At 38.8% G+C, this 13,527-nt stretch overlaps 2 protein-coding genes across 2 annotated transcripts in view; one reads left to right on the top strand and one right to left on the bottom strand.

The window, feature by feature from the left end:
* Window positions 1-12,104, top strand: part of LOC144650602 (uncharacterized) — a 141,595-nt gene extending 129,491 nt beyond the window's left edge. The window contains exons 2-4 of the mRNA XM_078510359.1: window positions 446-516; window positions 5,829-9,924; window positions 11,961-12,104. Coding sequence (XP_078366485.1) covers window positions 5,840-9,922 — 4,083 coding nt within the window. The 5' untranslated portion in view covers window positions 446-516; window positions 5,829-5,839 and the 3' untranslated portion in view covers window positions 9,923-9,924; window positions 11,961-12,104. The remainder of the gene's footprint in view (window positions 1-445; window positions 517-5,828; window positions 9,925-11,960) is intronic.
* LOC144648597 (uncharacterized) overlaps window positions 1-13,527 on the bottom strand; it is a 701,885-nt gene that overhangs the window by 614,945 nt on the left and 73,413 nt on the right. The window contains 1 exon segment of the mRNA XM_078508141.1: window positions 12,791-12,793. Within this exon segment, the coding sequence (XP_078364267.1) occupies window positions 12,791-12,793 (3 nt within the window).

Below are 13,527 nucleotides of genomic sequence, written 5' to 3'. Positions count from 1 at the left end.
TCTATCTTAACTGGTCACGACATTCATAAAACTCAAAACGTAGGACCATCGCAAACTTGGTCGTTTGGTTCTAGGTTTAATTTAAGCTGTTTGGTTTTTCACGTCTATTTGATACAGTGAAAACACACGAAGAATGACGATCGATGAAATCATGCAAAATACATTATGAAGTGAACAAAATAGTAAATTCACGACTTTCGTGTTTTGAACTTATAATGAAGAATTACAACAAACCAAGGAAGATGAGTTCTGTCTTTGATTGTCTTATATTTGTTTTTAAAGCTTTTGGACAATCCCGTCTACATTTAACAAAGAATGGAGATGATATGGCAAAGGATGTAACACATGTACACTTTAGTAGAAATGTTCTTCTTTTTAAGTTTTTAAAAGGTTGAGAGTTGGTTGTGTTTTAATAAGTTGTCTTTGTGCAACGGCTGTCTTGCAGGGAAAGTCCCTCAGTGTTATTCCAGTTTTGGTTTTCCTGTTAATCAGAAGATATAAAAGAAACTTAACACGGTAAGTTAATATCTTACTTCAAGCCGTAAGCTGTTCGTGACTGATAGCTCTGCATGTATTTCCCATGTTAAAAACAGTAAGAATTTTCACAACGAGAGATCTGCAGGAGTCGCGCGACTGATTTTCGTTGTTGTGTGAACGGTAACAGTGAGTCACGCAAGGTCACGCGAACGAACGCTCACTAGAAGAAACTTTTGTCGAGTAATAATTTGAACAGTTTCTTTTGTTGACGCGTATTGATTCTGTTTTCATTCTGTTGATCTAACGACAGTGATCGCTGTTATTTTCATTTCATACGCTAGCGCTGTTGAAAAACAGAGCAAGAAATAAGAGTCACACGTCAAACACATGTTTGACTAAAACACAAATGCCAGGCTGTGCTCGGGTATAGGCTCTTGCCGATAGTGCTCGTAAAAAAAGCATTAAATACTTAAAGCAGTGCTTGTTTTTTTGCCAAAAAAGTGCTAAAATAATGCTAATGTTTTTAAAAAAAGTGCTCGTGGGTTACATAAAAATGCTCACTTTTTTGCGATTTTTTAAACATAGAATATTACATTTTTGAGATTTTCAGTTACATTTTTAATTTTCTGCCTTGGCTGGCTGACTTCCATTGTTCCTCGATGACAACGTGGATGGGGCCATCTTGGAACGAGTGTGATGGACTGGGTTTTTAGAAGGCAACCGCTGACCTATCAAACCTATTCCCCAGGCCTCCTCGGCTCCTTTGACTAAAATGAGGGCAAAATGCATCTGGGAGGCTTTGGACGCCATAAGGGACGCACCATTAGAAAAGTGATGGGGGGGGGGGGGAGGGTGGGAAAAAAGGAAAAAAAAAATCATGCAAGGCGAAATGCCAAGAAAAAAAATTCGTGCAAAGGGGAAGACAAAGAAAAAAATTCATGCAGAAAGAAAAGTTCCTATTAAGCACTAAAAACACCTGTAATTTTACACTTGATGAGATCGACTTTTTGACGAAATATATCAGGGAGAATGCTAAAAATAGCATTTCCGAGCCTAGAAATTTCAAAATTTTCTGGGGGAGCATGCCCCCAGACCCCTCTACAGACAAGCGTCTCCGATCCAGCGCTCAACTTCTAGTTTCATTAAAGCAATTTACATTAAGACTGGCTCCCCGACAAGCAAAACATTTCTTCACATAAGCCGATGGTTATAGAAAATTCACCAACATTTGTAAGACATTCGGTATAAATTGCTGTTAACAAATGCATACAAGGTGAAGAAAACAATCAGTATATCATGGTATAAAATAACAGTACATGGCATTTGAATTAAGCCATTCTTAATTTTTTTTTTTTGACAGAAATAATGATCAAAGATGGCCTTTAAGGGACTGGTCAATAAGTGTGTGTGTGGGGGGGGGGAGAGGGGGTGTGGGCCATGTTGTTTTGGTCTTTAACATAGGGGGTGAGTCATTTTAGTGACTTTAAACTGTACAAGAAAATCCCCAGTGGTCTTCATCAGTAATAATAATAATAATAATAATAATAATAATAATAATAATAATAATAATAATAATAATAATAATAACGAATATTTAAACAGGATGGCCCTTCAGTACATGAGTACTGTTATCAAAGTGCTCCTGTAAAAAAATATATAACAATATAAAAACAAAAACGTCAAATAAAAAGATACAAAGTTAAAAAAGTTAAAAATCTTATTAATTTATGCCTATGTAACCTATAAAAATAATTCGTTTAAAAACGGCCTTAGTAAAACCCTAGTGCTGGTTTGTCTAGTTTTTAAAGGTAAAGAATTAAAAATATTTGCACCAGAGAAATAAAAACCTTTTCGTGCAAAGTCAAGTTTCAGTTTAGGTAAAACTACAGAGGCTCCACAGTTCCTCGTATCACGATTATGAGTTAAAAAATTAAAACAGTTTTTTTAAAAGGGGTGCAAACATTGCCTTGTAGGCAATCAAAAACAAAATTACAGGCTTTTCTCATTAGAGTGTTCTCGACTGTGGGTAGGCGGAGTTCACAAGTAAGACATTTAGTATTCGGCAGAATGGTCCTGTGACTTCGCTGTTCCAGGTCTCTGATCCTGCGCTTGCGTGTTTCTGACCACCAAGTGTACTTTGGCCACAGTAAGTGAAAAATTCCTTGATGTGAGCAGTTTTAGATGTATTTCTAGCGATTTCAAAAGGCCCAAATATAAAAATGTTCCGGGGGGGGAGCATGCCCCCGGCCCCCCTAGATGGTGTGTGATCATAGCATCGCTTTTGGTGGGCTCTCTCAAGCTGTCGCTTTTCCAATTGCTCCGACCCACCCCCGAGTATTTTAATATTAACCAGTCCCTAAAGGATTAAATCAATAAATGGCTACATTTTTGGGAAATATTTAAACTATTTAGCAAATAATGATCAACAAAGCAACATTTGCCAAAAACATGGTATAAAGCAACAATACATGCCATCCGGTTTAAAAAAAATTTTGTCTGAAAAAACATTTGTATAAAAAAATTCGAGCAAAGGGTTACACCCGCAAAAAAAGTTCCTGCACAAGCAATGGGCGTAAAAAAAAAATTCGTGCAAGCCGAAAATCACCCACCCCCACTATCACTTTTCTAATGGTCCGTCCCAGATTGTACTTTTTAACACAAAATTATACAAATAATCAGTCGAAAATTCAAAATAATGCTAGCAGTGCTTTTTAGAATAAAATGGTAAAAAAAATGATCGCGAAGCCAATTGCAAATAATGCCAAAAAAAGTTCTAGCACTATCGGTAAGAGCCTACTCGGGTAAATCAAGAATATTTTTTTTTTCACGAAATAAATAATTTTGTGTGCTTTGGCTTTGGGCGGGGCTGTCCATGCCTCTCACGCGTACCTCCTTTTATGGGATAATTGTTGGTTTTGTATTGTAATCTTTCAATGATTGTTAGGAATTAAAACGGCCACACCTGTGGCCAAAAGATCCCGAATTGGGGATGTCATTTTGTCCAGCAAACAGAGCTCAGAAAAGCATTAATAAATACTTTACTCACAACAAGAAGCAAGAACAGAAAGGGTCTGACACTGATCTGGCATATTTAAATAACTGAAAATTGCTGCATATATGGGTCCGGCCAGTTTGTCTGAGTTATGACTCACCAAAATAAGATTTGAAAGGACAGAACATGAAGCAATTGAAAATTTGAAAAGAAAAATATAAAAGTCATTTGTATTTTAGAAGGAACTGAGTTGACACCACACTGCCAACATGTTTTGTTGATCGCCTTAATTTTGCTTCTTGTCTTTTTTTGCGTTTTTGAGTATCTATTTCGTAAATTTGTTTTCAACGCAGTTTTCTCGCTTGCCCTGTTTTTGTAATGGGACTCACCGCGCCGCAGATGAGCACTTTTCAACTTGTTTATTTACGATACCTTCTAGACTCTTAGCTGAATTGGTTTTCTTGCTATTTTCTACCAAATCAGTTTGATTTGTTGATAGCACTTGACATTGTTTACACTTGGCCCCAAGCGCACTAATTCACACCTATGTGACGGGGTTGGTATCACCCAAGGTACCGGTGTTAACGTCGCATTTCCGATTTACACAATAGCCACTTATTATGTAAGCTCTTACGATACGTTTTCAATGTTAGCCGCGCATAAATAGGAACTAGCTCTAGTTGGTCAATAAATTATTTTTTCGTTCTTGGTGCGCTTTCAATCCTACCAATAATTTGCAAAGCTCTCATTTACAACTTGGAGTTTTGATGATAAATCTATAATACGCACCAAATAAAAAGCATTTGATTTTAGGTTTCTTTGCTTGATTAAAAAATGTCAGTACTTTTTTAAACTTCTTGGTGCTGAATTTCGCTGTTTGCTGTAAACAGTGCATGCATGCGCAGAAGCCAGCCATTACAAACTAGTTACACATTTTGGTTTATCTTTGCACGCTTTTTCTCTTGAACAAAATGTTTGCAGCTAGATTTATCTTCTGCTAGGTTGCAGCAAGTACAGTAGAACCTGTACTTAGCGGACAGCCACGGGACCTCCGCTGGTGTCCGTTAAAACAGAGGTGTCCGCTTAACAATAAGGGTTTGATTAACAGAAAATAGGAAGGAGAAGATTTGGTCTTATTGAGGCCAGCGTCCGCTTAATACATGGTGTCCGCTTAATAACGAACTCGAAGAACTTAGGAGTTTTTATTCTTTATTATTAAAAACTAGCAATGATATATTGCAATTCCTGCGTTTTGATTGCTTAACAGGCAATGGTATATGAGCTCAACCCACTGATTAATTTTCGCGCGCGCTCATTGGACAAAACGCATCACGTGGTACAAAATTGGACGACGGGTATCAGCGAATATACCCCGTCCGATTTGATATCCGTCGCCCGATTTTGTGGGCAACTACAAAACAAACGTATGAAGGCACTTACTCAATTATTCTAGCTTTTAATCAAATCGCAGTGGTAAAAAAACACGTAAACCAACCAACTTGCATTTGTTTCCACCACACAGTTACGCCGGGTTTATCACTGTAGGTTTTTTTCCTATTTACTGGCGATAACGCGCGGTGTAGGAATTGATCGGAGGGTTATAAAATAAATCAAACCCTTTCTGGCTTGCTGGTATATTGGAGGATAATGTCCTTGGCTCAAAGATTGTCTTCAAAATTTCACAGTTGCCCTCGAAGCTTCGCTTCTTGGCCAACTGTTCATTTTTCGACAATCTTTCAGCCTCGGGCATTATCCTCCAATATACCAGCCGCCTGAAAGGGTTTATTTACTAAATATACCATTGACACAAATATGGTAGCCGATACGCGTCAACGAAAACAACTGCGGAGCTCAAATATTGTGATTCTTTGGGCGTTTTTAATAAAACAATTATTCCACTGGCGCATGTTGGATATGATATCGTTTTGGATATGTTTTTCGCATGTTGGATATGATATCCTTTTAATGTATATGTTGTAAATATGTTTTCTGCTTTTTATAATTAAGTATTTGTAATCCTTTTAATGTATATGTTGTAAATATTTTTTATATTTCGGTTTTAGCTCTAATTTATAGATTTTAATTAATAGATTTTAATTTATATAATATATATCTAGTGTTAGGACCTCCATGTAAACCACTTAAGTGATTGGAGCTTTCCTAATAAAAGATTGTTATTATTATTATGAAGCCAACTCGGCGCTACGTGCCTCGTTGCATAAAATAAATAAATAAATAAAAATAAATCTAATAAATAATAAATCCAGGAATTTACATTTTTAAAGGTATACCTTCCTGAATTGATTCCTTTCAGTCTAAATAAAACTTGATTTTTATTATATTTTTAAAACCCTTATAGAAGAGGACATCATGAATGGCATAGAAGACCTTTTACAATCCTTCTTTATCGGCTTACTTGTTGCTATTTTCCTTCTCAACACTGGTCGTGCTCTAAAAGCCATCGAGTTATGCAAAGAATGTTTGATTTTCATAAGTACTAAAGCACTGGGGAAAGAAAAGGAATTTGCCAAAATACTTTACGGCGCGATCTATAGTACAATGTTCATTGCATATTCTATCATCCCTGATTACACAAATGCAATAAAATATGGCAGGAAACTTCTTGTCATTTACTGCGACCGTGGTCACAAAACCGAAGAAGGGAATATTACCATAGCACTAGCCGACATATATGAACGGCTGTATCAATATGCAGAGGCAAGAGAACTTTATGAGAGAGCCATCAACATCATTATAGAAACTGGCGACAGAAAAAACCAAGCATACGCTTATGGAAAAGTCGGAACTTTGTCTTATCGTCTTGGCGAATATGTGAAAGCTAAAGAACATTTTAGGAAAGGACTTGAGGTCACAATTGCAATTGGCGACAGAGAAAGAGAAGCAACATCCTACGGAAACTTAGGAACTGTGTTTCAATCCCTTGGCGAATATGACAAAGCTAAAGAATATCAAGAGAAAGCACTTGCGATAGCGATTAAAATTGGCGACAGAGAAGGGGAAGCAATTTCCTACGGAAACTTAGGAACTGTGTTTAAGTCTCTTGGCGAATATGTCAAAGCTAAAGAATATCTTGAGAAAGCACTTGCGATCAGAATTGAAATTGGCGACAGAGAAGGAGAAGCATCATCCTACGGAAACTTAGGGGTTGTGTTTCAATCTCTTTGTGAATACGACAAAGCTAAAAACTATCTCGAGAAAGCACTTGCGATCAGAATTGAAATTGGTGACAGAGCAGGAGAAGCGTCATCCTACGGAAACATAGGAACTGTGTTTCAATCTCTTGGCAAATATGACAAAGCTAAAGAATATCATGAGAAAGCACTTGCGATTAAAATTGAAATTGGTGACAGGGAAGGAGAAGCAACATCTTACGGAAACTTAGGAATTGTGTTTCAATCTCTTAGTGAATATGACAAAGCAAGAGAATATCAAGAGAAAGCACTTGCGATCAGAATTGCAATTGGCGACAGAGATGGAGAAGCAACTTCCTACGGAAACTTAGGAACTGTGTTTCAATCTCTTGGTGAATATGACAAAGCTAGAGAATATTTCGAGAAAGCACTTGCGATCAGAATTGAAATTGGCGACAGAGAAGGAGAAGCAACTTCCTACGGAAAATTAGGAACTGTGTTTCAATCTCTTGGCGAATATGTCAAAGCTATAGAATATCAGGAGAAAGCACTTGCGATGAAAATTGAAATTGGCGACAAAGAAGGAGAAGCAGCTTCCTACGGAAACTTAGGAACTGTGTTTCAATCTCTTGGCAAATGTGACAAAGCTAAAGAATATCTTGAGAAAGCACTTGTAATCAGAATTGAAATTGGCGACAGAGAAGGAGAAGCATCATCCTACGGAAACTTAGGAACCGTGTTTCGATCTCTTGGTGAATATGACAAAGCTAAAGAATATCACGACACAGCACTTGCGATCTGGATTGAAATTGGTGGCAGAGAAGGAGAAGCAACTTCCTACGGAAACTTAGGAACTGTGTTTAAATTTCTTGGGGAATATGACAAAGCTAGAGAATATCACGACAAAGCACTTGCGATCTGGATTGAAATTGGTGGCAGAGAAGGAGAAGCATCATCCTACGGAAACTTAGGAACTGTGTTTAAATTTCTTGGGGAATATTACAAAGCTAGAGAATATCACGACAAAGCACTTGTCATCACAATTGAAATTGGCGACAGAGAAGGAGAAGCATCATCCTACGGAAACTTAGGGGTTGTGTTTCAATCTCTTTGTGAATACGACAAAGCTAGAGAATATTTCGAGAAAGCACTTGCGATCAGAATTGAAATTGGCGACAGAGCAGGAGAAGCAACTTCCTACGGAAACTTAGGAACTGTGTTTGAATCTTTTGGCGAATATGTCAAAGCTATAGAATATCAGGAGAAAGCACTTGCGATGAAAATTGAAATTGGCGACAGAGAAGGAGAAGCATCATCCTACGGAAACTTAGGAACCGTGTTTCGATCTCTTGGTGAATATGACAAAGCTAAAGAATATCATGACACAGCACTTGCGATCTGGATTGAAATTGGTGGCAGAGAAGGAGAAGCAACTTCCTACGGAAACTTAGGAACTGTGTTTCAATCTCTTGGTGAATATGACAAAGCTAAAGAATATCACGACACAGCACTTGCAATCTGGATTGAAATTGGTGGCAGAGAAGGAGAAGCATCATCCTACGGAAACTTAGGAACTTTGTTTAAATTTCTTGGGGAATATGACAAAGCTAGAGAATATCACGACAAAGCACTTGCGATCACAATTGAAATTGATGACAGAGAAGGAGAAGCAGCATGTTACGGAAACTTGGGAGCTCTGTTTGTTTCTCTTGGTGAATATGTCATGGCTGAAGGTTATCTTAACAAGGCGCTTTCAATCAGTCAAGATATTGGAGACCTTAAGAAAGAGTTAGGACGTATTTTTAACCTAGCAATGGTGAAAGTGTCCCAAGGAAAGATCAAGGAAACGTTAAACCATCTGCTTCTCAGTATCAACAAAAGTGAAAAATTGCGTGATTTTTTGAAAGACAACGATCAATTTAAAATATCCTTTTTAGACATCCACAATTCTCCCTTCCGGGATCTTAGTGCACTTTTCTGTTTTTTTGGAAATCCTAACAATGCTCTTTATGTTTTAGAACTGGCACGGGCTAGAGCCCTAGCGGACTTGATGGCGACTCAGTACTCTGTTGAAAGTGAAATCTCAGCGAATCCTCGTTCGTGGATTGGTATTGAGAATATTATGAAAAAAGAAAGCAACTGCGTTTGTCTGTACATTTCTTATGTTAAACAACATGCATTTTTGTGGATTCTTAAAACAAGCGGAGTCATTCATTTTCGACGAATAAATGTACATGAAAACATTGCCGGTGCCGGATCAGATGGTAATTTGGATGATTTTTTCGCTAAAAGCTTCCGCAGCTTTGGTATTTTACCCGAGGAGGGTTGCGAAGATCGATCTTTAAATGACACTGAGGTAGAATTGAAATCATGCCAGGAAGAAGACCTCGCAGCTATGCGACGAGAGGATGACGATGAAGAAAGTCGGCAAAAACCCGAATCAAGCCATTCGTTGTGTTACAGAATGCTCATCGATCCGGTGACTGACTTATTTGACGAGCCCGAAATCATTATTGTTCCCGATCGAGCTTTAAATCAAGTTCCATTTGCGGCGTTAAGTGATGAAGGCGGGAAGTATTTATCAGAGAATTTCAGGATCCGCATCATTCCTTCATTGTCGACTCTCAAGCTCATTCAGGACAGCCCAGGAGACTATCACAGTCAGACTGGTGCACTGATAGTGGGTGATCCTGAGGTTGGCCGGGTGCGTTACAATGGTCGTCGTAAAACCTTCTTACCATTGCCTTGTGCAAGAAATGAAGCAGAGATGATTGGAGAACTGCTGGGCGTACAGCCTTTGTTAGGACAGTGCGCAACCAAGCAGGCGGTACTTGAAAGGTTACATTCAGTGAGTCTTATACATTTTGCTGCACATGGAAATGCTGAAAGAGGAGAAATTGCCCTTTCCCCTTTACGCCCTACTAAAAGAATTCCAAAAGAAAAAGACTACTTATTGACAATGTCTGACATTTCACAAGTACGACTGCGAGCTAAACTGGTGGTACTTAGCTGTTGTCACAGTGGACAAGGACAGATTAGAGCCGAGGGAGTTGTTGGAATCGCTCGAGCGTTCCTAGGATCCGGTGCACGTTCAGTAGTGGTGGCACTGTGGGCCTTAGATGATCTAGCAACAGAGCAGTTCATGAGACGTTTCTATGCGTACCTTGTTCATGGGGAAAGTGCCAGTGAATCTCTTCACGAGACCATGAAGTGGATGAGAGCTAATGGCTTTACCAAGGTTTCCGAGTGGGCACCATTCATGCTCCTTGGAGATAACGTGACATTTGACTTCGGGAAATAAAAGTAAGTTCCTTAAATAACTAAACATTTCGCATTTCGGGTTGTAACGATGGACGTAATGGTGTGTAACTTCGAGAAAAGACTGAGTAACGTTTGAACGGCGGTTCACATGATGATACTTTTATGCGGGGGCGTTGTCCCCGCCTCAGGACTTTGCTAAAGGCCTGGCTTCTTGTGTGTACCAAATAGGTGTTCAAAACAACAGCGGAAATTTAATAATAAGAAAGAAAATGACATCTGTCCAAATTTCCCGCTGAAACTAAAGGAAAATATATCTGGTGGAAAATGCAGTCTGTAACTTCGCTATAGATAATTTTTATGCGTCTTGCTGAGTTTTCATTGGCGAGGACGGCAAAATATAGAGGATAAGTAAAAATATACAACGGTAGTACACACTAAAATATCTTAAAAGTACTCGTTGTGTTACCTAGTGGTCGACCTATTTGTAAACTCGCCATCTTATTTGTTACGTAATAATACTGCTCCCGTAAATACTTGCGTCTGATTGGTTGACGTCAATACATTTTATCCCAAATTGTATGGCAAGAAGAACAATTAAAACCTAATTATATCGCTCAGAGTTTGGCGCCAAAAAACGCAGCTGCACCACTGTTACAACTCGTTTCCAGTCTGCTTCAGTCGCTGATTTCTTTCTGAAAAAACGTCAAAGATCGATCTAAAAACGGTAAACGTTGAAGGCCCTAATCGACAAATTTGTATAGGTAATCACATGATTTCGAGTGCAATTTGAGATAAATCAGCGCTCGAGTAAATTTCTCAGGCTAACCAGTCTTTGAAAAATTACTTGTTAAAAATACACATACAAAAATTTCACTAAAAGTGGACGACAAACAAAACGTGTTCAGTGGCTAACCTTTCCGATTCGTTGTTAAAACATTGCGAAGTTGCCGGGCTTTGTAAAATCGAGATACCGCTACGGAATTTTGAAGCTCTATGTCATGCATTATCAGGTGTTTTTATCCTCATTCAGCTGTATTGGTATGGGCTGAAATCATACTGTGCAACTTCAATTCATGCTTGTAAACTTCCTTCTTTGCGAGCTGTCGCGTAAAAAAATCCGCGATTGGTAGCTTTTAGTAAATTCGTAAAGCCTCTCTCGTGCTGCACAAACGTCCAGTTGCTAAATCGGTCAAACTTTTCATTAATCGATTTGTTTTTGCTCTATTTTTGCTCTCTCAAACACTCCGACATCGGCCGCCATGCATTTTGATTTGGCCACTTTCGACTTTCCTGTCAATCAAATTTAATTTAAACATTCTGCACTCAATTTCAACTTTTTTCACTCAATTTCAACTTTCTGCACTGTTTGGGAGCAATTGACGTGCTCTCAGCCAATGAGCATGCAGAAATGTTTGTATGTATATTATTTAACCTGGAACAGAAATGAAGGAACAAGTAGGCATTATGGTAAGATTTCACGTTGTCTTTTAAGACTTTTTTAAGTAAAAAGCTCGCCTTCGTTGACTTTCAAAACCAAATGAGTGAAACTGCGCCGAATGGCCGCCTTGGATATCTTAACTCGCGTAAACACAAAAATTTGCTGAATTCAGGAGCTCGCATTAACGGTAGCATTATTATTACAAGCAAATCGGTCTTTTTTCTCGAAACAATGATTAATTGTACTTGTGAACAGATCGCACTTTTCTAATTACTAAATAGTCCGATATGTTCACTCGTACAATTAATTCCTAATTGTTTCACGAACAGACCGTTTTCCTATACTAACTGGAACGGGATCACATGGGTGTCCAATAGTCCATTTGCAATATGACGTCACACGCGCTAAGGATGCTGGTAGTTGTAGTAAAACCAGGACATATCGCACGAACCACGTGAGTGTTTCCTCGCCCACAGCTGAATGAAACCTTCACAGCCTTCACAACGCGGGAAACTTGTCTTGTACAAGTATTATTTATTCATTCAATTTAATATTATTCAAAACATATAATTTTTTTATTTACTAATGCCAAGAGACTCTTGGTAGTTCTAATCATTCTTCTGATATGTGACTTCCCCAGGTTGCACGGAACTGTTTCAAGTAGACAGGGAGACCAGAGTAAAGAAAAGCATCAACTGTACCTCTTTTGCTCATAATTATCATTAATTACAATTATCATTAACAGAGACGGTAATTAGCAAAGAGAATTTAGATTGGGAGTATGGGTAGGAATAAAAGAGCTTGGCTGAATCTCAGTGGCGCGGGCGCAGGCAGTGGTACCTGGACCCAAGAAAAATTAATTAACTTGAATATCATCTAAAACCAACCAAGCCCATCCTCGGATACCCAGGGGCAGTTAGTGGGGCGAGGGAAACGCGAAAATGCGGGTAGAAAATAGCGCGAAACTGCGAGGAAAAAAATCAGCATATAAAAGTTGTATTGACTGAAAGTGCCCCTGGGGAAAGAGTCTTACCAGACCAGTTCAAAAAGCTCTCTGAATACTGCCTCCTGATTGGGCAGAAAAATCTTTTGTATTCCCTTTGTATTTTTCTGCCCAATCGGCGACCAGCCTGACTACAGTCCTTTTGGTGTGTTCTCACACGAAATATGTACACAAAGCCAGTTCGCTCGCCATATCTGTCTTGCTTGTTCGCCAAGAATTTGCTCGGGAAGGAAAAGTTTCGGCTAGTGCCTCTTCAACTTGGATGTGAACTGTCGGGGAAATTTTGTCTTCGGGAAATATGACCGTCATTTGAGTGCTACAATTGGTGCTGCACGCATTACACGCGCGCGTAGCTAATCGGTCGATCGACGGAAAAATTTACAAAATGTAAGGTCTTGAAAGTTTGTTTGTTTGTCATTGTTATTTTAATTTATTACTATGATATTCGAAGTTATCTTTCTTATTACTATCTTTTCTTTAATGTGGATAAGGTATTACCTTTTTGTAACTTTATTTATTTATTTTTTCTTCTTCATTTTCTTCTTCACCTTCCCGCCTCGAATAGCTAGGCTAATTGCGGGAGGTGAAAAATATTGTAAATAATATGATTGTTTAAATAAACTTTTTTGTTGTTGTTGTTGTAGTTTCGCTTCCAGCTGCGATCGATCTTCTATTATCTCACCTATAAAAAACTTAGGAATCGCTGCTGCACGCTTTGCACGCGTAGCTAGACGGCCGCTTGATACATCTTCCGGGCTTGTTCGTAAAAAAATTACTCTTGTTTGGAAAAGTTTCGCGTTAAGCTGTCATTGATCTTCCCAGAAAATATCTGAAAACATCCATTACAACAGTGCAACTAGCATATCGCACACAAACTTTTAAAACTCGCAAACAGCATGCAAGTGTTACGATACCTGCGATCGACCACAATCTGAAGAATCCGCCGTTTCTCCTCGTGCATGGCCGTCAAACTTTCGACGTTTTCAACCAGGGGAGGCACTAGCCGAAACTTTTCCTTCCCGAGCAAATTCTTGGCGAAAAGGCAAGACAGGTATAGCGAGCGAACTGGCTTTGTGTACATATTTCGTGTGAGAACACACCAAAAGGACTGTAGTCAGGCTGGTCGCCGATTGGGCAGAATAATACAAAGGGAATACAAAAGATTTTTCTGCCCAATCAGGAGGCAGTATTCAGAGAGCTTTTT

This window comes from Oculina patagonica, chromosome 1 (genome assembly GCF_052425735.1).
Source record: "Oculina patagonica isolate OP01 chromosome 1, crgOcupat, whole genome shotgun sequence".
In the NCBI taxonomy this organism is placed as follows: domain Eukaryota; kingdom Metazoa; phylum Cnidaria; class Anthozoa; order Scleractinia; family Oculinidae; genus Oculina; species Oculina patagonica.
The sequence above is the reverse complement of the archived record's forward strand: the minus strand, read 5'-3'. Positions and strand labels throughout refer to the sequence as shown.